This window comes from Salvelinus alpinus, chromosome 17 (assembly GCF_045679555.1).
Source record: "Salvelinus alpinus chromosome 17, SLU_Salpinus.1, whole genome shotgun sequence".
Taxonomy (NCBI): Eukaryota; Metazoa; Chordata; class Actinopteri; order Salmoniformes; family Salmonidae; genus Salvelinus; species Salvelinus alpinus.
The window spans coordinates 52,442,067-52,469,576 of NC_092102.1; the positions used below are offsets into that span (position 1 = coordinate 52,442,067).

At 45.3% G+C, this 27,510-nt stretch overlaps 1 protein-coding gene across 3 annotated transcripts in view; it reads left to right on the top strand.

Moving 5' to 3' along the window:
• Positions 1-27,510, top strand: part of LOC139543158 (plexin-B3-like) — a 264,643-nt gene that overhangs the window by 171,187 nt on the left and 65,946 nt on the right. For all 3 annotated transcript variants that reach the window (XM_071349397.1, XM_071349399.1, XM_071349398.1), the window contains exons 22-25: positions 9,503-9,651; positions 9,851-9,951; positions 10,449-10,666; positions 11,157-11,335. In XM_071349397.1, the coding sequence (XP_071205498.1) occupies positions 9,503-9,651; positions 9,851-9,951; positions 10,449-10,666; positions 11,157-11,335 (647 nt within the window). The remainder of the gene's footprint in view (positions 1-9,502; positions 9,652-9,850; positions 9,952-10,448; positions 10,667-11,156; positions 11,336-27,510) is intronic.

Below are 27,510 nucleotides of genomic sequence, written 5' to 3' on the forward strand. Positions count from 1 at the left end.
CCCCCAACCAGATTACCTGAGTGAACAGAACTACAGTCTAACTAGAATCCCCCCCAACCAGATTACCTGAGTGAACAGAACTACAGTCTAACTAACTAGAATCCCCCTCAACCAGATTACCTGAGTGAACAGAACTACAGTCTAACTAGAATCCCCCCAACCAGATTACCTGAGTGAACAGAACTACAGTCTAACTAGAATCCCCCCAACCAGATTACCTGAGTGAACAGAACTACAGTCTAACTAGAATCCCCCCAACCAGATTACCTGAGTGAACAGAACTACAGTCTAACTAGAATCCCACCAACCAGATTACCTGAGTGAACAGAACTACAGTCTAACTAACTAGAATCCCCCCCAACCAGATTACCTGAGTGAACAGAACTACAGTCTAACTAGAATCCCCCTCAACCAGATTACCTGAGTGAACAGAACTACAGTCTAACTAACTAGAATCCCCCCCAACCAGATTACCTGAGTGAACAGAACTACAGTCTAACTAGAATCCCCCCCAACCAGATTACCTGAGTGAACAGAACTCCAGTCTAACTAACTAGAATCCCCCCCAACCAGATTACCTGAGTGAACAGAACTACAGTCTAACTAGAATCCCCCTCAACCAGATTACCTGAGTGAACAGAACTACAGTCTAACTAACTAGAATCCCCCTCAACCAGATTACCTGAGTGAACAGAACTACAGTCTAACTAGAATCCCCCCAATCAGATTACCTGAGTGAACAGAACTACAGTCTAACTAGAATCCCCCCAACCAGATTACCTGAGTGAACAGAACTACAGTCTAACTAACTAGAATCCCCCTCAACCAGATTACCTGAGTGAACAGAACTACAGTCTAACTAACTAGAATCCCCCTCAACCAGATTACCTGAGTGAACAGAACTACAGTCTAACTAGAATCCCCCCAATCAGATTACCTGAGTGAACAGAACTACAGTCTAACTAACTAGAATCCCCCTCAACCAGATTACCTGAGTGAACAGAACTACAGTCTAACTAGAATCCCCCCCAACCAGATTACCTGAGTGAACAGAACTACAGTCTAACTAGAATCCCCCCAACCAGATTACCTGAGTGAACAGAACTACAGTCTAACTAGAATCCCCCCAACCAGATTACCTGAGTGAACAGAACTACAGTCTAACTAACTAGAATCCCCCCCAACCAGATTACCTGAGTGAACAGAACTACAGTCTAACTAACTAGAATCCCCCCCAACCAGATTACCTGAGTGAACAGAACTACAGTCTAGCTAACTAGAATCCCCCCCAACCAGATTACCTGAGTGAACAGAACTACAGTCTAACTAGAATCCCCCCAACCAGATTACCTGAGTGAACAGAACTACAGTCTAACTAGAATCCCCCCCAACCAGATTACCTGAGTGAACAGAACTACAGTCTAACTAGAATCCCCCCAACCAGATTACCTGAGTGAACAGAACTACAGTCTAACTAGAATCCCCCCCAACCAGATTACCTGAGTGAACAGAACTACAGTCTAACTAACTAGAATCCCCCCAACCAGATTACCTGAGTGAACAGAACTACAGTCTAACTAGAATCCCCCCAACCAGATTACCTGAGTGAACAGAACTACAGTCTAACTAACTAGAATCCCCCCCAACCAGATTACCTGAGTGAACAGAACTACAGTCTAACTAGAATCCCCCCCAACCAGATTACCTGAGTGAACAGAACTACAGTCTAACTAGAATCCCCCCAACCAGATTACCTGAGTGAACAGAACTACAGTCTAACTAGAATCCCCCCAACCAGATTACCTGAGTGAACAGAACTACAGTCTAACTAACTAGAATCCCCCCAACCAGATTACCTGAGTGAACAGAACTACAGTCTAACTAACTAGAATCCCCCCCAACCAGATTACCTGAGTGAACAGAACTACAGTCTAACTAGAATCCCCCCAACCAGATTACCTGAGTGAACAGAACTACAGTCTAACTAGAATCCCCCCAACCAGATTACCTGAGTGAACAGAACTACAGTCTAACTAGAATCCCCCCAACCAGATTACCTGAGTGAACAGAACTACAGTCTAACTAACTAGAATCCCCCTCAACCAGATTACCTGAGTGAACAGAACTACAGTCTAACTAACTAGAATCCCCCTCAACCAGATTACCTGAGTGAACAGAACTACAGTCTAACTAACTAGAATCCCCCTCAACCAGATTACCTGAGTGAACAGAACTACAGTCTAACTAACTAGAATCCCCCCAACCAGATTACCTGAGTGAACAGAACTACAGTCTAACTAGAATCCCCCCAACCAGATTACCTGAGTGAACAGAACTACAGTCTAACTAGAATCCCCCCCAACCAGATTACCTGAGTGAACAGAACTACAGTCTAACTAACTAGAATCCCCCCCAACCAGATTACCTGAGTGAACAGAACTACAGTCTAACTAACTAGAATCCCCCCCAACCAGATTACCTGAGTGAACAGAACTACAGTCTAACTAACTAGAATCCTCCCCAACCAGATTACCTGAGTGAACAGAACTACAGTCTAACTAGAATCCCCCCAACCAGATTACCTGAGTGAACAGAACTACAGTCTAACTAACTAGAATCCCCCTCAACCAGATTACCTGAGTGAACAGAACTACAGTCTAACTAACTAGAATCCCCCCCAACCAGATTACCTGAGTGAACAGAACTACAGTCTAACTAGAATCCCCCCAACCAGATTACCTGAGTGAACAGAACTACAGTCTAACTAACTAGAATCCCCCTCAACCAGATTACCTGAGTGAACAGAACTACAGTCTAACTAGAATCCCCCCAACCAGATTACCTGAGTGAACAGAACTACAGTCTAACTAGAATCCCCCCAACCAGATTACCTGAGTGAACAGAACTACGGTCTAACTAGAATCCCCCCAACCAGATTACCTGAGTGAACAGAACTACAGTCTAACTAACTAGAATCCCCCCCAACCAGATTACCTGAGTGAACAGAACTACGGTCTAACTAGAATCCCCCCAACCAGATTACCTGAGTGAACAGAACTACAGTCTAACTAACTAGAATCCCCCCCAACCAGATTACCTGAGTGAACAGAACTACAGTCTAACTAGAATCCCCCCAACCAGATTACCTGAGTGAACAGAACTACAGTCTAACTAGAATCCCCCCAACCAGATTACCTGAGTGAACAGAACTACAGTCTAACTAGAATCCCCCCAACCAGATTACCTGAGTGAACAGAACTACAGTCTAACTAGAATCCCCCTCAACCAGATTACCTGAGTGAACAGAACTACAGTCTAACTAGAATCCCCCTCAACCAGATTACCTGAGTGAACAGAACTACAGTCTAACTAGAATCCCCCCAACCAGATTACCTGAGTGAACAGAACTACAGTCTAACTAACTAGAATCCCCCCCAACCAGATTACCTGAGTGAACAGAACTACAGTCTAACTAGAATCCCCCCAACCAGATTACCTGAGTGAACAGAACTACAGTCTAACTAGAATCCCCCCAACCAGATTACCTGAGTGAACAGAACTACAGTCTAACTAGAATCCCCCCAACCAGATTACCTGAGTGAACAGAACTACAGTCTAACTAGAATCCCCCTCAACCAGATTACCTGAGTGAACAGAACTACAGTCTAACTAGAATCCCCCCAACCAGATTACCTGAGTGAACAGAACTACAGTCTAACTAACTAGAATCCCCCCAACCAGATTACCTGAGTGAACAGAACTACAGTCTAACTAGAATCCCCCCAACCAGATTACCTGAGTGAACAGAACTACAGTCTAACTAGAATCCCCCCCAACCAGATTACCTGAGTGAACAGAACTACAGTCTAACTAGAATCCCCCCCAACCAGATTACCTGAGTGAACAGAACTACAGTCTAACTAGCTAGAATCCCCCCCAACCAGATTACCTGAGTGAACAGAACTACAGTCTAACTAGAATCCCCCCAACCAGATTACCTGAGTGAACAGAACTACAGTCTAACAAGCTAGAATCCCCCCCAACCAGATTACCTGAGTGAACAGAACTACAGTCTAACTAACTAGAATCCCCCCCAACCAGATTACCTGAGTGAATAGAACTACAGTCTAACTAACTAGAATCCCCCCCAACCAGATTACCTGAGTGAACAGAACTACAGTCTAACTAACTAGAATCCCCCCCAACCAGATTACCTGAGTGAACAGAACTACAGTCTAACTAACTAGAATCCCCCCAACCAGATTACCTGAGTGAACAGAACTACAGTCTAACTAGAATCCCCCCAACCAGATTACCTGAGTGAACAGAACTACAGTCTAACTAGAATCCCCCCAACCAGATTACCTGAGTGAACAGAACTACAGTCTAACTAGAATCCCCCTCAACCAGATTACCTGAGTGAATAGAACTACAGTCTAACTAACTAGAATCCCCCCCAACCAGATTACCTGAGTGAACAGAACTACAGTCTAACTAACTAGAATCCCCCCAACCAGATTACCTGAGTGAACAGAACTACAGTCTAACTAGAATCCCCCCAACCAGATTACCTGAGTGAACAGAACTACAGTCTAACTAGAATCCCCCCAACCAGATTACCTGAGTGAACAGAACTACAGTCTAACTAACTAGAATCCCCCCCAACCAGATTACCTGAGTGAACAGAACTACAGTCTAACTAGAATCCCCCCAACCAGATTACCTGAGTGAACAGAACTACAGTCTAACTAGAATCCCCCCAACCAGATTACCTGAGTGAATAGAACTACAGTCTAACTAACTAGAATCCCCCCCAACCAGATTACCTGAGTGAACAGAACTACAGTCTAACTAGAATCCCCCCAACCAGATTACCTGAGTGAACAGAACTACAGTCTAACTAGAATCCCCCCAACCAGATTACCTGAGTGAACAGAACTACAGTCTGACTAGAATCCCCCCAACCAGATTACCTGAGTGAACAGAACTACAGTCTAACTAGAATCCCCCTCAACCAGATTACCTGAGTGAACAGAACTACAGTCTAACTAGAATCCCCCTCAACCAGATTACCTGAGTGAACAGAACTACAGTCTAACTAGAATCCCCCCAACCAGATTACCTGAGTGAACAGAACTACAGTCTAACTAGAATCCCCCCCAACCAGATTACCTGAGTGAACTGACCTACAGTCTAACTAGAATCCCCCCCAACCAGATTACCTGAGTGAACAGAACTACAGTCTAACTAGAATCCCCCCCAACCAGATTACCTGAGTGAACAGAACTACAGTCTAACTAGAATCCCCCCCAACCAGATTACCTGAGTGAACAGAACTACAGTCTAACTAGAATCCCCCCCAACCAGATTACCTGAGTGAACAGAACTACAGTCTAACTAACTAGAATCCCCCCAACCAGATTACCTGAGTGAACAGAACTACAGTCTAACTAACTAGAATCCCCCCAACCAGATTACCTGAGTGAACAGAACTACAGTCTAACTAACTAGAATCCCCCCCAACCAGATTACCTGAGTGAACAGAACTACAGTCTAACTAGAATCCCCCCAACCAGATTACCTGAGTGAACAGAACTACAGTCTAACTAGAATCCCCCTCAACCAGATTACCTGAGTGAACAGAACTACAGTCTAACTAGAATCCCCCCAACCAGATTACCTGAGTGAACAGAACTACAGTCTAACTAACTAGAATCCCCCCAACCAGATTACCTGAGTGAACAGAACTACAGTCTAACTAACTAGAATCCCCCCAACCAGATTACCTGAGTGAACAGAACTACAGTCTAACTAACTAGAATCCCCCCCAACCAGATTACCTGAGTGAACAGATCTACAGTCTAACTAGAATCCCCCTCAACCAGATTACCTGAGTGATCAGAACTACAGTCTAACTAGAATCCCCCTCAACCAGATTACCTGAGTGAACAGAACTACAGTCTAACTAGAATCCCCCTCAACCAGATTACCTGAGTGAACAGAACTACAGTCTAACTAGAATCCCCCCCAACCAGATTACCTGAGTGAACAGAACTACAGTCTAACTAACTAGAATCCCCCCCAACCAGATTACCTGAGTGAACAGAACTACAGTCTAACTAGAATCCCCCTCAACCAGATTACCTGAGTGAACAGAACTACAGTCTAACTAACTAGAATCCCCCTCAACCAGATTACCTGAGTGAACAGAACTACAGTCTAACTAGAATCCCCCCCAACCAGATTACCTGAGTGAACAGAACTACAGTCTAACTAACTAGAATCCCCCCCAACCAGATTACCTGAGTGAACAGAACTACAGTCTAACTAACTAGAATCCCCCCAACCAGATTACCTGAGTGAACAGAACTACAGTCTAACTAGAATCCCCCTCAACCAGATTACCTGAGTGAACAGAACTACAGTCTAACTAACTAGAATCCCCCCCAACCAGATTACCTGAGTGAACAGAACTACAGTCTAACTAGAATCCCCCCAACCAGATTACCTGAGTGAACAGAACTACAGTCTAACTAGAATCCCCCCCAACCAGATTACCTGAGTGAACAGAACTACAGTCTAACTAACTAGAATCCCCCCCAACCAGATTACCTGAGTGAACAGAACTACAGTCTAACTAGAATCCCCTCAACCAGATTACCTGAGTGAACAGAACTACAGTCTAACTAGAATCCCCCTCAACCAGATTACCTGAGTGAACAGAACTACAGTCTAACTAACTAGAATCCCCCCCAACCAGATTACCTGAGTGAACAGAACTACAGTCTAACTAGAATCCCCCTCAACCAGATTACCTGAGTGAACAGAACTACAGTCTAACTAGAATCCCCCTCAACCAGATTACCTGAGTGAACAGAACTACAGTCTAACTAACTAGAATCCCCCCCAACCAGATTACCTGAGTGAACAGAACTACAGTCTAACTAGAATCCCCCCAACCAGATTACCTGAGTGAACAGAACTACAGTCTGAAAATGACCAGTAAAATTAACCCAGTTTGAAAACTACCATACCTCTTCCCTTTTAAAAGGTACAAGATTTCATTGGTGTTTTTCTATTGGCTGTCGTTTATAAAAATATATATTCCTGTAGCTAACAATGAAAAAGTGTACTCGTCGCACCAAGCCATGGAAATGGCTACGGATCACGTTTATTACGGTACTCCCGAGCTGTGACGACAACGAGAGGGTGTGAATGTCAAGATAACTTGATGGACGGTCTCCGGCTGAACACATTGACAGTCAGGATCTGTAGTCTCCACCTAGTGTCGTTAACACCCGGTGATTTCCCCTTATCCAACAGTCGGTGGAGCAACCAGCTTTTCAGTGTTCAGAGGTTTAAGGATAATTAGGAGTTTGAAACTAGGGTATTTGGTGCAGTGGAAGATGCTAACTAGCGTTAGCGCAATTGCTAACTGGGTGTCTATGGGAACTGTTAGCATGCTAAACTAACTTCCTTCATACTGGATGTCTATGGTAACTGTTAGCATGCTAAACTAACTTCCTTCATACTGGATGTCTATGGTAACTGTTAGCATGCTAAACTAACTTCCTTCATACTGGATGTCTATGGGAACTGTTAGCATGCTAAACTAACTTCCTTCATACTGGATGTCTATGGGAACTGTTAGCATGCTAAACTAACTTCCTTCATACTGGATGTCTATGGGAACTGTTAGCATGCTAAACTAACTTCCTTCATACTGGATGTCTATGGGAACTGTTAGCATGCTAAACTAACTTCCTTCATACTGGATGTCTATGGGAACTGTTAGCATGCTAAACTAACTTCCTTCATACTGGATGTCTATGGGAACTGTTAGCATGCTAAACTAACTTTCTTCATACTGAATGTCTATGGGAACTGTTAGCATGCTAAACTAACTTCCTTCATACTGGATGTCTATGGGAACTGTTAGCATGCTAAACTAACTTCCTTCATACTGGATGTCTATGGGAACTGTTAGCATGCTAAACTAACTTCCTTCATACTGGATGCAGAGACATTATAAAGGGTATCCATGAGTTCATCTGACTGGGGAAGTAGATGAAGGATTTCATGACACAAATCCTGAGGTATTCCTTTACACATAATTTTACCAATATGTTATTCGGCTCATTCTGGAGGTGTAAATTATATTTTAAATGGTGTCGGCATCATTTTATTTATATTTATTTTGAAGTAGAATGTCCTTTTTAGAAAGTTGGCAGAACTGAGCTTCTCAGTCCTTCTACAACAACGTGATCCCGGGGAGGATGCAGAAATAGCTAAGCAAGGGGACTGGGATTGGTCAAGCCCACAGTTTATTACAAAATGATCCTCTTTCCTTAAAATAATGATGGTCATAACTTGCGTGAAAGGGGAGGTTATTGTCCCAGACAATCGGTCTGAGATCGATTTAAGTTTCAGTCATGGGATTTTTGTTGTTACTTTAAAATTATTTGATGAGTATGTTTCTCTCTTCCTCGCTCTTCCCCTCGCTCCCTCACTCTTCCCCTCTCTCTTCCCCTCTCTCCCTCTTCCTCGCTCTTCCACTCTCTCCCCCTCTCCCTCGCTCTCCCCCTCTCCCTCTCTCTTTCCCCCTCTCCCTCTCTCTCCCCCTCTCCCTCGCTCTTCCCCTCTCCCTCGCTCTTCCCCTCTCTCCCCCTCTCCCTCGCTCTCCCCCTCTCCCTCTCTCTTCCCCTCTCTCCCCCTCTCCCTCGCTATTCCCCTCTCTCCCCCTCTCCCTCGCTCTCCCCCTCTCCTTCGCTCTCCCCCTCTCCCTCTCTCTCCCCCTCTCTCTCGCTCTCCCCCTCTCCCTCGCTCTTCCCCTCTCCCTCGCTCTTCCCCTCTCCCTCGCTCTTCCCCTCTCCCTCGCTCTTCCCCCCTCTCACTCGCTCTCCCCCTCGCCCTTGCTCTTACCCTCTCTCCCTCGCTCCCTCTCCCTTGCTCTTCCCCCCTCGCTCTTCCCCCCTCTCCCTCGCTCTTTATCCCTCGCTCTTCCCCCCTCTCCCTCGCTCTTTATCCCTCGCTCTTTCCCCCTCTCCCTCGCTCTTTCTCCCTCGCTCTTCCCCCATCTCCCTTGCTCATCCTCCCTTGCTCCTCCTCCCTTGCTCTTTCTCCCTCGCTCTTCCTCCCTCTCTTCCTCCCTCTTTCTCCCTCGCTCTTCCCCTCTCCCTCGCTCTTTCTCCCTCGCTCTTCCCCTCTCCCTCGCTCTTTCTCCCTCGCTCTTTCTCCCTCGCTCTTTCTCCCTCGCTCTTCCCCCTCGCTCTTTATCCCTCGCTCTTCCCCTCTCTCCCTCGCTCTTCCCCCCTCTCTTTCTCCCTCGCTCTTCCCCTCTCCCTCGCTCTTCCTTTCTCCCTCGCTCTTTCTCCCTCGCTCTTCCCCTCTTTCCATCGCTCTTCCCCTCTCTCCCTCTCCCTCGCTCTTCCCCCCTCTCTTTCTCCCTCGCTCTTCCCCTCTCTCCATCGCTCTTCCCCTCTCTCCCTCTCCCTCGCTCTAGGTGGTAATGGGGAAGCTGAACATAGACCTGGGTACAGTGCAGTATGATACAGACGGTCTCTCACCTGTCCCTCTGGCTGCCCAGGTGGGACTGGCTGCAGGGGCTGCTGTGGCTGTCCTAGTGGTTCTGGTCGTCATCCTCATGTACAGGTCAGTCTCACACACTAACACACACACTACAGGTCAGTCACACTAACACACACACACACACACACACACACACACACACACACTACAGGTCAGTCACACGAACACGTCAGCTCAGTGGGTCAGAATGTGGCGGTGCAGTTGGGGTTCAAAGGTGAGATGTTATCATTGACATGAAATAACTGTTTCTCTGTGTGTGCAGGAGGAAGAGCAAGCGGGCTCTGAGAGACTACCAGAAGGTGCTGGTTCAGCTGGAGACTCTGGAGATCAATGTGGGAGACCAGTGCAGGAAGGAGTTCACAGGTCAATACACCTATCCAACCTGTTCAGTAGAGTCTGAAATGGTAACCCTATTTATCAGGCCCAAAGAGAGTGACCCGGGCCCAAAGAGAGTGACCCGGGCCCAAAGAGAGTGACCCGGGCCCAAAGAGAGTGACCCGGGCCCAAAGAGAGTGACCCGGGTCCAAAGAGAGTGACCCGGGCCCAAGTATTGCTGTATAGAGGATAGGGTGTCATTTGGGACCAGGAACATTCTCCTTTCCAGACAGGATTAATTTATTCTTTCCACTCCTCATCCTCTCCTCTCTAATCCTCTAATCTTCTCCTCTCTACTCCTCTCTAATCTCCTCCTCTCCTCTCTAATCCTCTACTCTCTAATCCTCTCCTCTCCTCTCTAATCATATACGCTCTACTCCTTACCTCTCTAATCCTCTCCTCTCTAATCCTCTCCAATCCTCCCCTCTCTACGCCTCCTCTCCTCTCCTCTCCTCTCCTCTCCTCTCCTCTCCTCTCCTCTCCAGATCTGATGACAGAGATGATGGATCTGAGTAGTGATGTAGGTGGACCAGGTATTCCTTTACTGGACTATAAGACGTATGCGGAGCGCGTGTTCTTCCCCGGCCAGAGGGGGGCTCCACTGAGTCAGGACCTGGACCTGCCAGAGTCCCGCAGGCAGACAGTAGAACAAGGGCTGGGACAACTCAAGAGCCTCCTCAACAACAAACTGTTCCTTATCAGGGTGAGCATCATACCAGGCTGAGTGGGATACTGCTGTCTAAATGGATTTCCAGAAGCGTTCATTCACTGCAGTTTGAAGGAGTCTCTAGCGAAGCACATTTCTGTGACCCTAATCTTTAATCTCTCCTCCCCCTCCTCCCCCCCTCCTCCCCCCCTCCTCCTCTTCCCCTCCTCCCTCCTCTCCTCCTCCCCCTCCTCCTCTTCTCCTCCTCCTCTTCTCCTCCTCTCCTCCTCCCCCTCCTCCTCCTCTCCATCCTCCTCCCTCTCCTCCTCCTTTCCTCCCTCTCCTCCCCTCCTCCCCCTGCTCTCATCCGCCTCCTCTCCTCTCCTCCCCCCTCCCCCTCCTCTCATCCGCCTCCTCTCCTCTCCTCCCCCCTCTCCTCCCTCTTCTCCTCTCCTCCCTCCTCTCCTCCCTCTCATCCTCCTCTCCTCCCTCTCCTCCCCCCTCTCCTCCTCCCCCTCCTCTCCTCTCCTCCTCCTCCCCACTCCAGTTCATCCACACCCTAGAGGCCCAGCAGAACTTCTCCCAGCGGGACCGTGGTTACGTGGCGTCTCTCCTGACCATGGCTCTGCACGACCAGCTGGAGTACTTCACTGATGTCATGAAGACCTTACTGGGAGACCTGGTGCAGCAATACGTCGCCAAGAACCCCAAACTCATGCTGCGCAGGTGGGTCCTGGTGGAACTGAACCGGAGGTTACATCTTAAATATCACTATATAGTGAACTCCCTTTGACCAGGGTCTATATAGTGAACTCCCTTTGACCAGGGTCTATATATAGTGAACTCCCTTTGACCAGGGTCTATGTAGTGAACTCCCTTTGACCAGGGTCTATATAGTGAACTCCCTTTGACCAGGGTCTATATAGTGAACTCCCTTTGACCAGGGTCTATATAGTGAACTCCCTTTGACCAGGGTCTATATATAGTGAACTCCCTTTGACCAGGGTCTATGTAGTGAACTCCCTGTGACCAGGGTCTATATAGTGAACTCCCTGTGACCAGGGTCTATATAGTGAACTCCCTTTGACCAGGGTCTATATATAGTGAACTCCCTTTGACCAGGGTCTATATATAGTGAACTCCCTTTGACCAGGGTCTATATATAGTGAACTCCCTTTGACCAGGGTCTATATATAGTGAACTCCCTTTGACCAGGGTCTATATAGTGAACTCCCTGTGACCAGGGTCTATATATAGTGAACTCCCTTTGACCAGGGTCTATATAGTGAACTCCCTGTGACCAGGGTCTATATATAGTGAACTGCCTTTGACCAGGGTCTATATATAGTGAACTCCCTTTGACCAGGGTCTATATATAGTGAACTCCCTTTGACCAGGGTCTATATAGTGAACTCCCTGTGACCAGGGTCTATATATAGTGAACTCCCTTTGACCAGGGTCTATGTAGTGAACTCCCTTTGACCAGGGTCTATATATAGTGAACTGCCTTTGACCAGGGTCTATATGTAGTGAACTGCCTTTGACCAGGGTCTATATATAGTGAACTCCCTTTGACCAGGGTCTATATAGTGAACTCCCTTTGACCAGGGTCTATGTAGTGAACTCCCTTTGACCAGGGTCTATATATAGTGAACTCCCTTTGACCAGGGTCTATATATAGTGAACTCCCTTTGACCAGGGTCTATATATAGTGAACTCCCTTTGACCAGGGTCTATATATAGTGAACTCCCTTTGACCAGGGTCTATATAGTGAACTCCCTGTGACCAGGGTCTATATATAGTGAACTCCCTTTGACCAGGGTCTATATAGTGAACTCCCTGTGACGAGGTTCTATATATAGTGAACTGCCTTTGACCAGGGTCTATGTAGTGAACTCCCTTTGACCAGGGTCTATATATAATGAACTCCCTTTGACCAGGGTCTATATATAGTGAACTCCCTTTGACCAGGGTCTATATAGTGAACTCCCTGTGACCAGGGTCTATATATAGTGAACTCCCTTTGACCAGGGTCTATGTAGTGAACTCCCTTTGACCAGGGTCTATATATAGTGAACTGCCTTTGACCAGGGTCTATGTAGTGAACTCCCTTTGACCAGGGTCTATATATAGTGAACTCCCTGTGACCAGGGTCTATATATAGTGAACTCCCTTTGACCAGGGTCTATATAGTGAACTGCCTTTGACCAGGGTCTATATATAGTGAACTGCCTTTGACCAGGGTCTATATGTAGTGAACTCCCTGTGACCAGGGTCTATATATAGTGAACTCCCTTTGACCAGGGTCTATATATAGTGAACTGCCTTTGACCAGGGTCTATGTAGTGAAATCCCTTTGACCAGGGTCTATATATAGTGAACTTCCTTTGACCAGGGTCTATATATAGTGAACTCCCTTTGACCAGGGTCTATATATAGTGAACTCCCTTTGACCAGGGTCTATATGTAGTGAACTCCCTTTGACTAGGATCTATATATAGTGAACTCCCTTTGACCAGGGTCTATATATAGTGAACTGCCTTTGACCAGGGTCTATATGTAGTGAACTCCCTGTGACCAGGGTCTATATGTAGTGAACTCCCTTTGACCAGGGTCTATATGTAGTGAACTCCCTTTGACCAGGGTCTATATATAGTGAACTGCCTTTGACCAGGGTCTATATGTAGTGAACTGCCTGTGACCAGGGTCTATATGTAGTGAACTCCCTTTGACCAGGGTCTATATATAGTGAACTGCCTTTGACCAGGGTCTATATATAGTGAACTGCCTTTGACCAGGGTCTATATAGTGAACTCCCTTTGACCAGGGTCTATATATAGTGAACTGCCTTTGACCAGGGTCTATATAGTGAACTCCCTTTGACCAGGGTCTATATATAGTGAACTGCCTTTGACCAGGGTCTATATAGTGAACTCCCTTTGACCAGGGTCTATATAGTGAACTGCCTTTGCCCAGGGTCTATATGTAGTGAACTCCCTTTGACCAGGGTCTATATAGTGAACTCCCTGTGACCAGGGTCTATATATGGTGAACTGCCTTTGACCAGGGTCTATATATAGTGAACTCCCTTTGACCAGGGTCTATATATAGTGAACTCCCTTTGACCAGGGTCTATATAGTGAACTCCCTTTGACCAGGGTCTATGTAGTGAACTCCCTTTGACCAGGGTCTATATAGTGAACTCCCTTTGACCAGGGTCTATATATAGTGAACTGCCTTTGACCAGGGTCTATATATAGTGAACTCCCTTTGACCAGGGTCTATATGTTGTGAACTCCCTTTGACCAGGGTCTATATATAGTGAACTGCCTTTGACCAGGGTATATATGTAGTGAACTGCCTTTGACCAGGGTCTATATATAGTGAACTCCCTTTGACCAGGGTCTATATAGTGAACTCCCTTTGACCAGGGTCTATGTAGTGAACTCCCTTTGACCAGGGTCTATATAGTGAACTCCCTTTGACCAGGGTCTATATATAGCCAACTGCCTTTGACCAGGGTCTATATATAGTGAACTCCCTTTGACCAGGGTCTATATATAGTGAACTCCCTTTGACCAGGGTCTATATATAGTGAACTCCCTTTGACCAGGGTCTATATAGTGAACTCCCTGTGACCAGGGTCTATATATAGTGAACTCCCTTTGACCAGGGTCTATATAGTGAACTCCCTGTGACGAGGTTCTATATATAGTGAACTGCCTTTGACCAGGGTCTATGTAGTGAACTCCCTTTGACCAGGGTCTATATATAATGAACTCCCTTTGACCAGGGTCTATATATAGTGAACTCCCTTTGACCAGGGTCTATATAGTGAACTCCCTGTGACCAGGGTCTATATATAGTGAACTCCCTTTGACCAGGGTCTATGTAGTGAACTCCCTTTGACCAGGGTCTATATATAGTGAACTGCCTTTGACCAGGGTCTATGTAGTGAACTCCCTTTGACCAGGGTCTATATATAGTGAACTCCCTGTGACCAGGGTCTATATATAGTGAACTCCCTTTGACCAGGGTCTATATAGTGAACTGCCTTTGACCAGGGTCTATATCTAGTGAACTGCCTTTGACCAGGGTCTATATGTAGTGAACTCCCTGTGACCAGGGTCTATATATAGTGAACTCCCTTTGACCAGGGTCTATATATAGTGAACTGCCTTTGACCAGGGTCTATGTAGTGAAATCCCTTTGACCAGGGTCTATATATAGTGAACTTCCTTTGACCAGGGTCTATATATAGTGAACTCCCTTTTTACCAGGGTCTATATATAGTGAACTCCCTTTGACCAGGGTCTATATGTAGTGAACTCCCTTTGACTAGGGTCTATATATAGTGAACTCCCTTTGACCAGGGTCTATATATAGTGAACTGCCTTTGACCAGGGTCTATATGTAGTGAACTCCCTGTGACCAGGGTCTATATGTAGTGAACTCCCTTTGACCAGGGTCTATATATAGTGAACTGCCTTTGACCAGGGTCTATATGTAGTGAACTCCCTGTGACCAGGGTCTATATGTAGTGAACTCCATTTGACCAGGGTCTATATATAGTGAACTGCCTTTGACCAGGGTCTATATATAGTGAACTGCCTTTGACCAGGGTCTATATAGTGAACTCCCTTTGACCAGGGTCTATATATAGTGAACGGCCTTTGACCAGGGTCTATATAGTGAACTCCCTTTGACCAGGGTCTATATATAGTGAACTGCCTTTGACCAGGGTCTATATAGTGAACTCCCTTTGACCAGGGTCTATATAGTGAACTGCCTTTGACCAGGGTCTATATGTAGTGAACTCCCTTTGACCAGGGTCTATATAGTGAACTCCCTGTGACCAGGGTCTATATACAGTGAACTGCCTTTGACCAGGGTCTATATATAGTGAACTCCCTTTGACCAGGGTCTATATATAGTGAACTCCCTTTGACCAGGGTCTATATAGTGAACTCCCTTTGACCAGGGTCTATGTAGTGAACTCCCTTTGACCAGGGTCTATATAGTGAACTCCCTTTGACCAGGGTCTATATATAGTGAACTGCCTTTGACCAGGGTCTATATATAGTGAACTCCCTTTGACCAGGGTCTATATATAGTGAACTCCCTTTGACCAGGGTCTATATATAGTGAACTCCCTTTGACCAGGGTCTATATAGTGAACTCCCTGTGACCAGGGTCTATATATAGTGAACTCCCTTTGACCAGGGTCTATATAGTGAACTCCCTGTGACGAGGTTCTATATATAGTGAACTGCCTTTGACCAGGGTCTATGTAGTGAACTCCCTTTGACCAGGGTCTATATATAATGAACTCCCTTTGACCAGGGTCTATATATAGTGAACTCCCTTTGACCAGGGTCTATATAGTGAACTCCCTGTGACCAGGGTCTATATATAGTGAACTCCCTTTGACCAGGGTCTATGTAGTGAACTCCCTTTGACCAGGGTCTATATATAGTGAACTGCCTTTGACCAGGGTCTATGTAGTGAACTGCCTTTGACCAGGGTCTATATATAGTGAACTACCTGTGACCAGGGTCTATATATAGTGAACTCCCTTTGACCAGGGTCTATATGTAGTGAACTCCCTTTGACCAGGGTCTATATATAGTGAACTCCCTTTGACCAGGGTCTATATATAGTGAACTCCCTTTGACCAGGGTCTATATATAGTGAACTCCCTTTGACCAGGGTCTATATAGTGAACTCCCTGTGACCAGGGTCTATATATAGTGAACTCCCTTTGACCAGGGTCTATGTAGTGAACTCCCTTTGACCAGAGTCTATGTAGTGAACTCCCTTTGACCAGGGTCTATATATAGTGAACTGCCTTTGACCAGGGTCTATGTAGTGAACTGCCTTTGACCAGGGTCTATATATAGTGAACTCCCTGTGACCAGGGTCTATATATAGTGAACTCCCTTTGACCAGGGTCTATATAGTGAACTGCCTTTGACCAGGGTCTATATATAGTGAACTGCCTTTGACCAGGGTCTATATGTAGTGAACTCCCTGTGACCAGGGTCTATATATAGTGAACTCCCTTTGACCAGGGTCTATATATAGTGAACTGCCTTTGACCAGGGTCTATGTAGTGAACTCCCTTTGACCAGGGTCTATATATAGTGAACTTCCTTTGACCAGGGTCTATATATAGTGAACTCCCTTTGACCAGGGTCTATATATAGTGAACTCCCTTTGACCAGGGTCTATATATAGTGAACTTCTTTTGACCAGGGTCTATGTAGTGAACTCCCTTTGACCAGGGTCTATATATAGTGAACTCCCTTTGACCAGGGTCTATATGTAGTGAACTCCCTTTGACCAGGGTCTATATATAGTGAACTCCCTTTGACCAGGGTCTATATATAGTGAACTCCCTTTGACCAGGGTCTATATATAGTGAACTCCCTTTGACCAGGGTCTATATATAGTGAACTCCCTGTGACCAGGGTCTATATATAGTGAACTCCCTGTGACCAGGGTCTATATATAGTGAACTCCCTGTGACCAGGGTCTATATGTAGTGAACTCCCTTTGACCAGGGTCTATATATAGTGAACTCCATTTGACCAGGGTCTATATAGTGAACTCCCTTTGACCAGGGTCTATATATAGTGAACTGCCTTTGACCAGGGTCTATATGTAGTGAACTGCCTTTGACCAGGGTCTATATATAGTGAACTCCCTTTGACCAGGGTCTATATATAGTGAACTCCCTTTGACCAGGGTTTATATGTAGTGAACTCCCTTTGACCAGGGTCTATATGTAGTGAACTCCCTTTGACCAGGGTCTATATATAGTGAACTCCCTTTGACCAGGGTCTATATATAGTGATCTGCCTTTGACCAGGGTCTATATGTAGTGAACTCCCTGTGACCAGGGTCTATATGTAGTGAACTCCCTTTGACCAGGGTCTATATGTAGTGAACTCCCTTTGACCAGGGTCTATATATAGTGAACTGCCTTTGACCAGGGTCTATATGTAGTGAACTCCCTTTGACCAGGGTCTATATAGTGAACTCCCTTTGACCAGGGTCTATATATAGTGAACTCCCTTTGACCAGGGTCTATATAGTGAACTCCCTTTGACCAGGGTCTATATATAGTGAACTCCCTTTGACCAGGGTCTATATGTAGTGAACTCCCTTTGACCAGGGTCTATGTAGTGAACTCCCTTTGACCAGGGTCTATATAGTGAACTGCCTTTGACCAGGGTCTATATGTAGTGAACTCCCTTTGACCAGGGTCTATATGTAGTGAACTCCCTTTGACCAGGGTCTATGTAGTGAACTCCCTTTGACCAGGGTCTATATGTAGTGAACTCCCTTTGACCAGGGTCTATGTAGTGAACTCCCTTTGACCAGGGTCTATATGTAGTGAACTCCCTTTGACCAGGGTCTATGTGTAGTGAACTCCCTTTGACCAGGGTCTATATGTAGTGAACTCCCTTTGACCAGGGTCTATGTAGTGAACTCCCTTTGACCAGGGTCTATATAGTGAACTGCCTTTGACCAGGGTCTATATGTAGTGAACTCCCTTTGACCAGGGTCTATATGTAGTGAACTCCCTTTGACCAGGGTCTATGTAGTGAACTCCCTTTGACCAGGGTCTATATGTAGTGAACTCCCTTTGACCAGGGTCTATGTAGTGAACTCCCTTTGACCAGGGTCTATATGTAGTGAACTCCCTTTGACCAGGGTCTATGTGTAGTGAACTCCCTTTGACCAGGGTCTATATGTAGTGAACTCCCTTTGACCAGGGTCTATGTAGTGAACTCCCTTTGACCAGGGTCTATATAGTGAACTGCCTTTGACCAGGGTCTATATATAGTGAACTCCCTTTGACCAGGGTCTATATATAGTGAACTCCCTTTGACCAGGGTCTATATAGTGAACTCCCTGTGACCAGGGTCTATATAGTGAACTGCCTTTGACCAGGGTCTATATATAGTGAACTCCCTTTGACCAGGGTCTATATAGTGAACTCCCTTTGACCAGGGTCTATATGTAGTGAACTCCCTTTGACCAGGGTCTATATATAGTGAACTGCCTTTGACCAGGGTCTATATAGTGAACTCCCTTTGACCAGGGTCTATATATAGTGAACTCCCTTTGACCAGGGTCTATATATAGTGAACTCCCTTTGACCAGGGTCTATATATAGTGAACTCCCTTTGACCAGGGTCTATATAGTGAACTCCCTTTGACCAGGGTCTATATATAGTGAACTCCCTTTGACCAGGGTCTATATAGTGAACTCCCTTTGACCAGGGTCTATATAGTGAACTCCCTTTGACCAGGGTCTATATATAGTGAACTCCCTGTGACCAGGGTCTATGTAGTGAACTCCCTTTGACCAGGGTCTATATATAGTGAACTCCCTGTGACCAGGGTCTATATATAGTGAACTCCATGTGACAAGGGTCTATGTAGTGAACTCCCTTTGACCAGGGTCTATATATAGTGAACTCCCTGTGACCAGGGTCTATATATAGTGAACTCCCTGTGACCAGGGTCTATATGTAGTGAACTCCCTTTGACCAGGGTCTATATATAGTGAACTCCATTTGACCAGGGTCTATATAGTGAACTCCCTTTGACCAGGGTCTATATATAGTGAACTGCCTTTGACCAGGGTCTATATGTAGTGAACTGCCTTTGACCAGGGTCTATATATAGTGAACTCCCTTTGACCAGGGTCTATATGTAGTGAACTCCCTTTGACCAGGGTTTATATGTAGTGAACTCCCTTTGACCAGGGTCTATATGTAGTGAACTCCCTTTGACCAGGGTCTATATATAGTGAACTCCCTTTGACCAGGGTCTATATATAGTGATCTGCCTTTGACCAGGGTCTATATGTAGTGAACTCCCTGTGACCAGGGTCTATATGTAGTGAACTCCCTTTGACCAGGGTCTATATGTAGTGAACTCCCTTTGACCAGGGTCTATATATAGTGAACTGCCTTTGACCAGGGTCTATATGTAGTGAACTCCCTTTGACCAGGGTCTATATAGTGAACTCCCTTTGACCAGGGTCTATATATAGTGAACTCCCTTTGACCAGGGTCTATATAGTGAACTCCCTTTGACCAGGGTCTATATATAGTGAACTCCCTTTGACCAGGGTCTATATGTAGTGAACTCCCTTTGACCAGGGTCTATGTAGTGAACTCCCTTTGACCAGGGTCTATATATAGTGAACTCCCTGTGACCAGGGTCTATATAGTGAACTGCCTTTGACCAGGGTCTATATATAGTGAACTCCCTTTGACCAGGGTCTATATAGTGAACTCCCTTTGACCAGGGTCTATATGTAGTGAACTCCCTTTGACCAGGGTCTATATAGTGAACTCCCTTTGACCAGGGTCTATATAGTGAACTCCCTGTGACCAGGGTCTATATATAGTGAACTCCCTTTGACCAGGGTCTATATAGTGAACTCCCTTTGACCAGGGTCTATATAGTGAACTCCCTTTGACCAGGGTCTATATAGTGAACTCCCTGTGACCAGGGTCTATATATAGTGAACTCCCTTTGACCAGGGTCTATATAGTGAACTCCCTTTGACCAGGGTCTATATAGTGAACTCCCTGTGACCAGGGTCTATATAGTGAACTCCCTTTGACCAGGGTCTATATATAGTGAACTCCCTTTGACCAGGGTCTATATAGTGAACTGCCTTTGACCAGGGTCTATATAGTGAACTCCCTTTGACCAGGGTCTATATAGTGAACTCCCTTTGACCAGGGTCTGTATGTAGTGAACTCCCTTTTACAAGGGTCTATGTAGTGAACTCCCTTTGACCAGGGTCTATATAGTGAACTGCCTTTGACCAGGGTCTATATATAGTGAACTCCCTTTGACCAGGGTCTATATATAGTGAACTCCCTTTGACCAGGGTCTATATAGTGAACTCCCTGTGACCAGGGTCTATATAGTGAACTGCCTTTGACCAGGGTCTATATATAGTGAACTCCCTTTGACCAGGGTCTATATAGTGAACTCCCTTTGACCAGGGTCTATATTTAGTGAACTCCCTTTGACCAGGGTCTATATATAGTGAACTCCCTTTGACCAGGGTCTATATAGTGAACTCCCTTTGACCAGGGTCTATATGTAGTGAACTCCCTTTGACCAGGGTCTATGTAGTGAACTCCCTTTGACCAGGGTCTATATAGTGAACTCCCTGTGACCAGGGTCTATATATAGTGAACTCCCTTTGACCAGGGTCTATATAGTGAACTCCCTTTGACCAGGGTCTATATAGTGAACTCCCTTTGACCAGGGTCTATATATAGTGAACTCCCTTTGACCAGGGTCTATGTAGTGAACTCCCTTTGACCAGGGTCTATATAGTGAACTCCCTGTGACCAGGGTCTATATATAGTGAACTCCCTTTGACCAGGGTCTATATAGTGAACTCCCTTTGACCAGGGTCTATATAGTGAACTCCCTGTGACCAGGGTCTATATAGTGAACTCCCTTTGACCAGGGTCTATATATAGTGAACTCCCTTTGACCAGGGTCTATATAGTGAACTGCCTTTGACCAGGGTCTATATATAGTGAACTCCCTTTGACCAGGGTCTATATAGTGAACTCCCTTTGACCAGGGTCTATATTTAGTGAACTCCCTTTGACCAGGGTCTATATATAGTGAACTCCCTTTGACCAGGGTCTATATAGTGAACTCCCTTTGACCAGGGTCTATATGTAGTGAACTCCCTTTGACCAGGGTCTATATAGTGAACTCCCTTTGACCAGGGTCTATATAGTGAACTCCCTGTGACCAGGGTCTATATATAGTGAACTCCCTTTGACCAGGGTCTATATAGTGAACTCCCTTTGACCAGGGTCTATATAGTGAACTCCCTTTGACCAGGGTCTATATATAGTGAACTCCCTTTGACCAGGGTCTATGTAGTGAACTCCCTTTGACCAGGGTCTATATAGTGAACTCCCTGTGACCAGGGTCTATATATAGTGAACTCCCTTTGACCAGGGTCTATATAGTGAACTCCCTTTGACCAGGGTCTATATAGTGAACTCCCTGTGACCAGGGTCTATATAGTGAACTCCCTTTGACCAGGGTCTATATATAGTGAACTCCCTTTGACCAGGGTCTATATAGTTAACTGCCTTTGACCAGGGTCTATATAGTGAACTGCCTTTGACCAGGGTCTATATAGTGAACTCCCTTTGACCAGGGTCTATATGTAGTGAACTCCCTTTGACCAGGGTCTATATGTAGTGAACTCCCTTTGACCAGGGTCTATATGTAGTGAACTCCCTTTGACCAGGGTCTATATGTAGTGAACTCCCTTTGACCAGGGTCTATATATAGTGAACTCCCTTTGACCAGGGTCTATATATAGTGAACTGCCTTTGACCAGGGTCTATATGTAGTGAACTCCCTGTGACCAGGGTCTATATGTAGTGAACTCCCTGTGACCAGGGTCTATATATAGTGAACTGCCTTTGACCAGGGTCTATATATAGTGAACTCCCTTTGACCAGGGTCTATATGTTGTGAACTCCCTTTGACCAGGGTCTATATATAGTGAACTGCCTTTGACCAGGGTCTATATGTAGTGAACTGCCTTTGACCAGGGTCTATATATAGTGAACTCCCTTTGACCAGGGTCTATATAGTGAACTCCCTTTGACCAGGGTCTATGTAGTGAACTCCCTTTGACCAGGGTCTATATAGTGAACTCCCTTTGACCAGGGTCTATATATAGTGAACTGCCTTTGACCAGGGTCTATATATAGTGAACTCCCTTTGACCAGGGTCTATATATAGTGAACTCCCTTTGACCAGGGTCTATATATAGTGAACTCCCTTTGACCAGGGTCTATATAGTGAACTCCCTGTGACCAGGGTCTATATATAGTGAACTCCCTTTGACCAGGGTCTATATAGTGAACTCCCTGTGACGAGGTTCTATATATAGTGAACTGCCTTTGACCAGGGTCTATGTAGTGAACTCCCTTTGACCAGGGTCTATATATAATGAACTCCCTTTGACCAGGGTCTATATATAGTGAACTCCCTTTGACCAGGGTCTATATATAGTGAACTCCCTGTGACCAGGGTCTATATATAGTGAACTCCCTTTGACCAGGGTCTATATAGTGAACTGCCTTTGACCAGGGTCTATATATAGTGAACTGCCTTTGACCAGGGTCTATATGTAGTGAACTCCCTGTGACCAGGGTCTATATATAGTGAACTCCCTTTGACCAGGGTCTATATATAGTGAACTGCCTTTGACCAGGGTCTATGTAGTGAAATCCCTTTGACCAGGGTCTATATATAGTGAACTTCCTTTGACCAGGGTCTATATATAGTGAACTCCCTTTGACCAGGGTCTATATATAGTGAACTCCCTTTGACCAGGGTCTATATGTAGTGAACTCCCTTTGACCAGGGTCTATATAGTGAACTCCCTGTGACGAGGTTCTATATATAGTGAACTGCCTTTGACCAGGGTCTATGTAGTGAACTCCCTTTGACCAGGGTCTATATATAATGAACTCCCTTTGACCAGGGTCTATATATAGTGAACTCCCTTTGACCAGGGTCTATATATAGTGAACTCCCTGTGACCAGGGTCTATATATAGTGAACTCCCTTTGACCAGGGTCTATATAGTGAACTGCCTTTGACCAGGGTCTATATATAGTGAACTGCCTTTGACCAGGGTCTATATGTAGTGAACTCCCTGTGACCAGGGTCTATATATAGTGAACTCCCTTTGACCAGGGTCTATATATAGTGAACTGCCTTTGACCAGGGTCTATGTAGTGAAATCCCTTTGACCAGGGTCTATATATAGTGAACTTCCTTTGACCAGGGTCTATATATAGTGAACTCCCTTTGACCAGGGTCTATATATAGTGAACTCCCTTTGACCAGGGTCTATATGTAGTGAACTCCCTTTGACTAGGATCTATATATAGTGAACTGCCTTTGACCAGGGTCTATATATAGTGAACTGCCTTTGACCAGGGTCTATATGTAGTGAACTCCCTGTGACCAGGGTCTATATGTAGTGAACTCCCTTTGACCAGGGTCTATATGTAGTGAACTCCCTTTGACCAGGGTCTATATATAGTGAACTGCCTTTGACCAGGGTCTATATGTAGTGAACTGCCTGTGACCAGGGTCTATATGTAGTGAACTCCCTTTGACCAGGGTCTATATATAGTGAACTGCCTTTGACCAGGGTCTATATATAGTGAACTGCCTTTGACCAGGGTCTATATAGTGAACTCCCTTTGACCAGGGTCTATATATAGTGAACTGCCTTTGACCAGGGTCTATATAGTGAACTCCCTTTGACCAGGGTCTATATATAGTGAACTCCCTTTGACCAGGGTCTATATAGTGAACTCCCTGTGACGAGGTTCTATATATAGTGAACTGCCTTTGACCAGGGTCTATGTAGTGAACTCCCTTTGACCAGGGTCTATATATAATGAACTCCCTTTGACCAGGGTCTATATATAGTGAACTCCCTTTGACCAGGGTCTATATATAGTGAACTCCCTGTGACCAGGGTCTATATATAGTGAACTCCCTTTGACCAGGGTCTATATAGTGAACTGCCTTTGACCAGGGTCTATATATAGTGAACTGCCTTTGACCAGGGTCTATATGTAGTGAACTCCCTGTGACCAGGGTCTATATATAGTGAACTCCCTTTGACCAGGGTCTATATATAGTGAACTGCCTTTGACCAGGGTCTATGTAGTGAAATCCCTTTGACCAGGGTCTATATATAGTGAACTTCCTTTGACCAGGGTCTATATATAGTGAACTCCCTTTGACCAGGGTCTATATATAGTGAACTCCCTTTGACCAGGGTCTATATGTAGTGAACTCCCTTTGACTAGGATCTATATATAGTGAACTGCCTTTGACCAGGGTCTATATATAGTGAACTGCCTTTGACCAGGGTCTATATGTAGTGAACTCCCTGTGACCAGGGTCTATATGTAGTGAACTCCCTTTGACCAGGGTCTATATGTAGTGAACTCCCTTTGACCAGGGTCTATATATAGTGAACTGCCTTTGACCAGGGTCTATATGTAGTGAACTGCCTGTGACCAGGGTCTATATGTAGTGAACTCCCTTTGACCAGGGTCTATATATAGTGAACTGCCTTTGACCAGGGTCTATATATAGTGAACTGCCTTTGACCAGGGTCTATATAGTGAACTCCCTTTGACCAGGGTCTATATATAGTGAACTGCCTTTGACCAGGGTCTATATAGTGAACTCCCTTTGACCAGGGTCTATATATAGTGAACTGCCTTTGACCAGGGTCTATATAGTGAACTCCCTTTGACCAGGGTCTATATAGTGAACTGCCTTTGCCCAGGGTCTATATGTAGTGAACTCCCTTTGACCAGGGTCTATATAGTGAACTCCCTGTGACCAGGGTCTATATATGGTGAACTGCCTTTGACCAGGGTCTATATATAGTGAACTCCCTTTGACCAGGGTCTATATATAGTGAACTCCCTTTGACCAGGGTCTATATAGTGAACTCCCTTTGACCAGGGTCTATGTAGTGAACTCCCTTTGACCAGGGTCTATATAGTGAACTCCCTTTGACCAGGGTCTATATATAGTGAACTGCCTTTGACCAGGGTCTATATATAGTGAACTCCCTTTGACCAGGGTCTATATGTTGTGAACTCCCTTTGACCAGGGTCTATATATAGTGAACTGCCTTTGACCAGGGTCTATATGTAGTGAACTGCCTTTGACCAGGGTCTATATATAGTGAACTCCCTTTGACCAGGGTCTATATAGTGAACTCCCTTTGACCAGGGTCTATGTAGTGAACTCCCTTTGACCAGGGTCTATATAGTGAACTCCCTTTGACCAGGGTCTATATATAGTGAACTGCCTTTGACCAGGGTCTATATATAGTGAACTCCCTTTGACCAGGGTCTATATATAGTGAACTCCCTTTGACCAGGGTCTATATATAGTGAACTCCCTTTGACCAGGGTCTATATAGTGAACTCCCTGTGACCAGGGTCTATATATAGTGAACTCCCTTTGACCAGGGTCTATATAGTGAACTCCCTGTGACGAGGTTCTATATATAGTGAACTGCCTTTGACCAGGGTCTATGTAGTGAACTCCCTTTGACCAGGGTCTATATATAATGAACTCCCTTTGACCAGGGTCTATATATAGTGAACTCCCTTTGACCAGGGTCTATATAGTGAACTCCCTGTGACCAGGGTCTATATATAGTGAACTCCCTTTGACCAGGGTCTATGTAGTGAACTCCCTTTGACCAGGGTCTATATATAGTGAACTGCCTTTGACCAGGGTGTATGTAGTGAACTCCCTTTGACCAGGGTCTATATATAGTGAACTCCCTGTGACCAGGGTCTATATATAGTGAACTCCCTTTGACCAGGGTCTATATAGTGAACTGCCTTTGACCAGGGTCTATATCTAGTGAACTGCCTTTGACCAGGGTCTATATGTAGTGAACTCCCTGTGACCAGGGTCTATATATAGTGAACTCCCTTTGACCAGGGTCTATATATAGTGAACTGCCTTTGACCAGGGTCTATGTAGTGAAATCCCTTTGACCAGGGTCTATATATAGTGAACTTCCTTTGACCAGGGTCTATATATAGTGAACTCTTTTTGACCAGGGTCTATATATAGTGAACTCCCTTTGACCAGGGTCTATATGTAGTGAACTCCCTTTGACTAGGGTCTATATATAGTGAACTCCCTTTGACCAGGGTCTATATATAGTGAACTGCCTTTGACCAGGGTCTATATGTAGTGAACTCCCTGTGACCAGGGTCTATATGTAGTGAACTCCCTTTGACCAGGGTCTATATGTAGTGAACTCCCTTTGACCAGGGTCTATATATAGTGAACTGCCTTTGACCAGGGTCTATATGTAGTGAACTGCCTGTGACCAGGGTCTATATGTAGTGAACTCCCTTTGACCAGGGTCTATATATAGTGAACTGCCTTTGACCAGGGTCTATATATAGTGAACTGCCTTTGACCAGGGTCTATATAGTGAACTCCCTTTGACCAGGGTCTATATATAGTGAACTGCCTTTGACCAGGGTCTATATAGTGAACTCCCTTTGACCAGGGTCTATATATAGTGAACTGCCTTTGACCAGGGTCTATATAGTGAACTCCCTTTGACCAGGGTCTATATAGTGAACTGCCTTTGACCAGGGTCTATATGTAGTGAACTCCCTTTGACCAGGGTCTATATAGTGAACTCCCTGTGACCAGGGTCTATATATGGTGAACTGCCTTTGACCAGGGTCTATATATAGTGAACTCCCTTTGACCAGGGTCTATATATAGTGAACTCCCTTTGACCAGGGTCTATATAGTGAACTCCCTTTGACCAGGGTCTATGTAGTGAACTCCCTTTGACCAGGGTCTATATAGTGAACTCCCTTTGACCAGGGTCTATATATAGTGAACTGCCTTTGACCAGGGTCTATATATAGTGAACTCCCTTTGACCAGGGTCTATATATAGTGAACTCCCTTTGACCAGGGTCTATATATAGTGAACTCCCTTTGACCAGGGTCTATATATAGTGAACTCCCTTTGACCAGGGTCTATATAGTGAACTCCCTGTGACCAGGGTCTATATATAGTGAACTCCCTTTGACCAGGGTCTATATAGTGAACTCCCTGTGACCAGGGTCTATATATAGTGAACTGCCTTTGACCAGGGTCTATGTAGTGAACTCCCTTTGACCAGGGTCTATATATAGTGAACTCCCTTTGACCAGGGTCTATATATAGTGAACTCCCTTTGACCAGGGTCTATATAGTGAACTCCCTGTGACCAGGG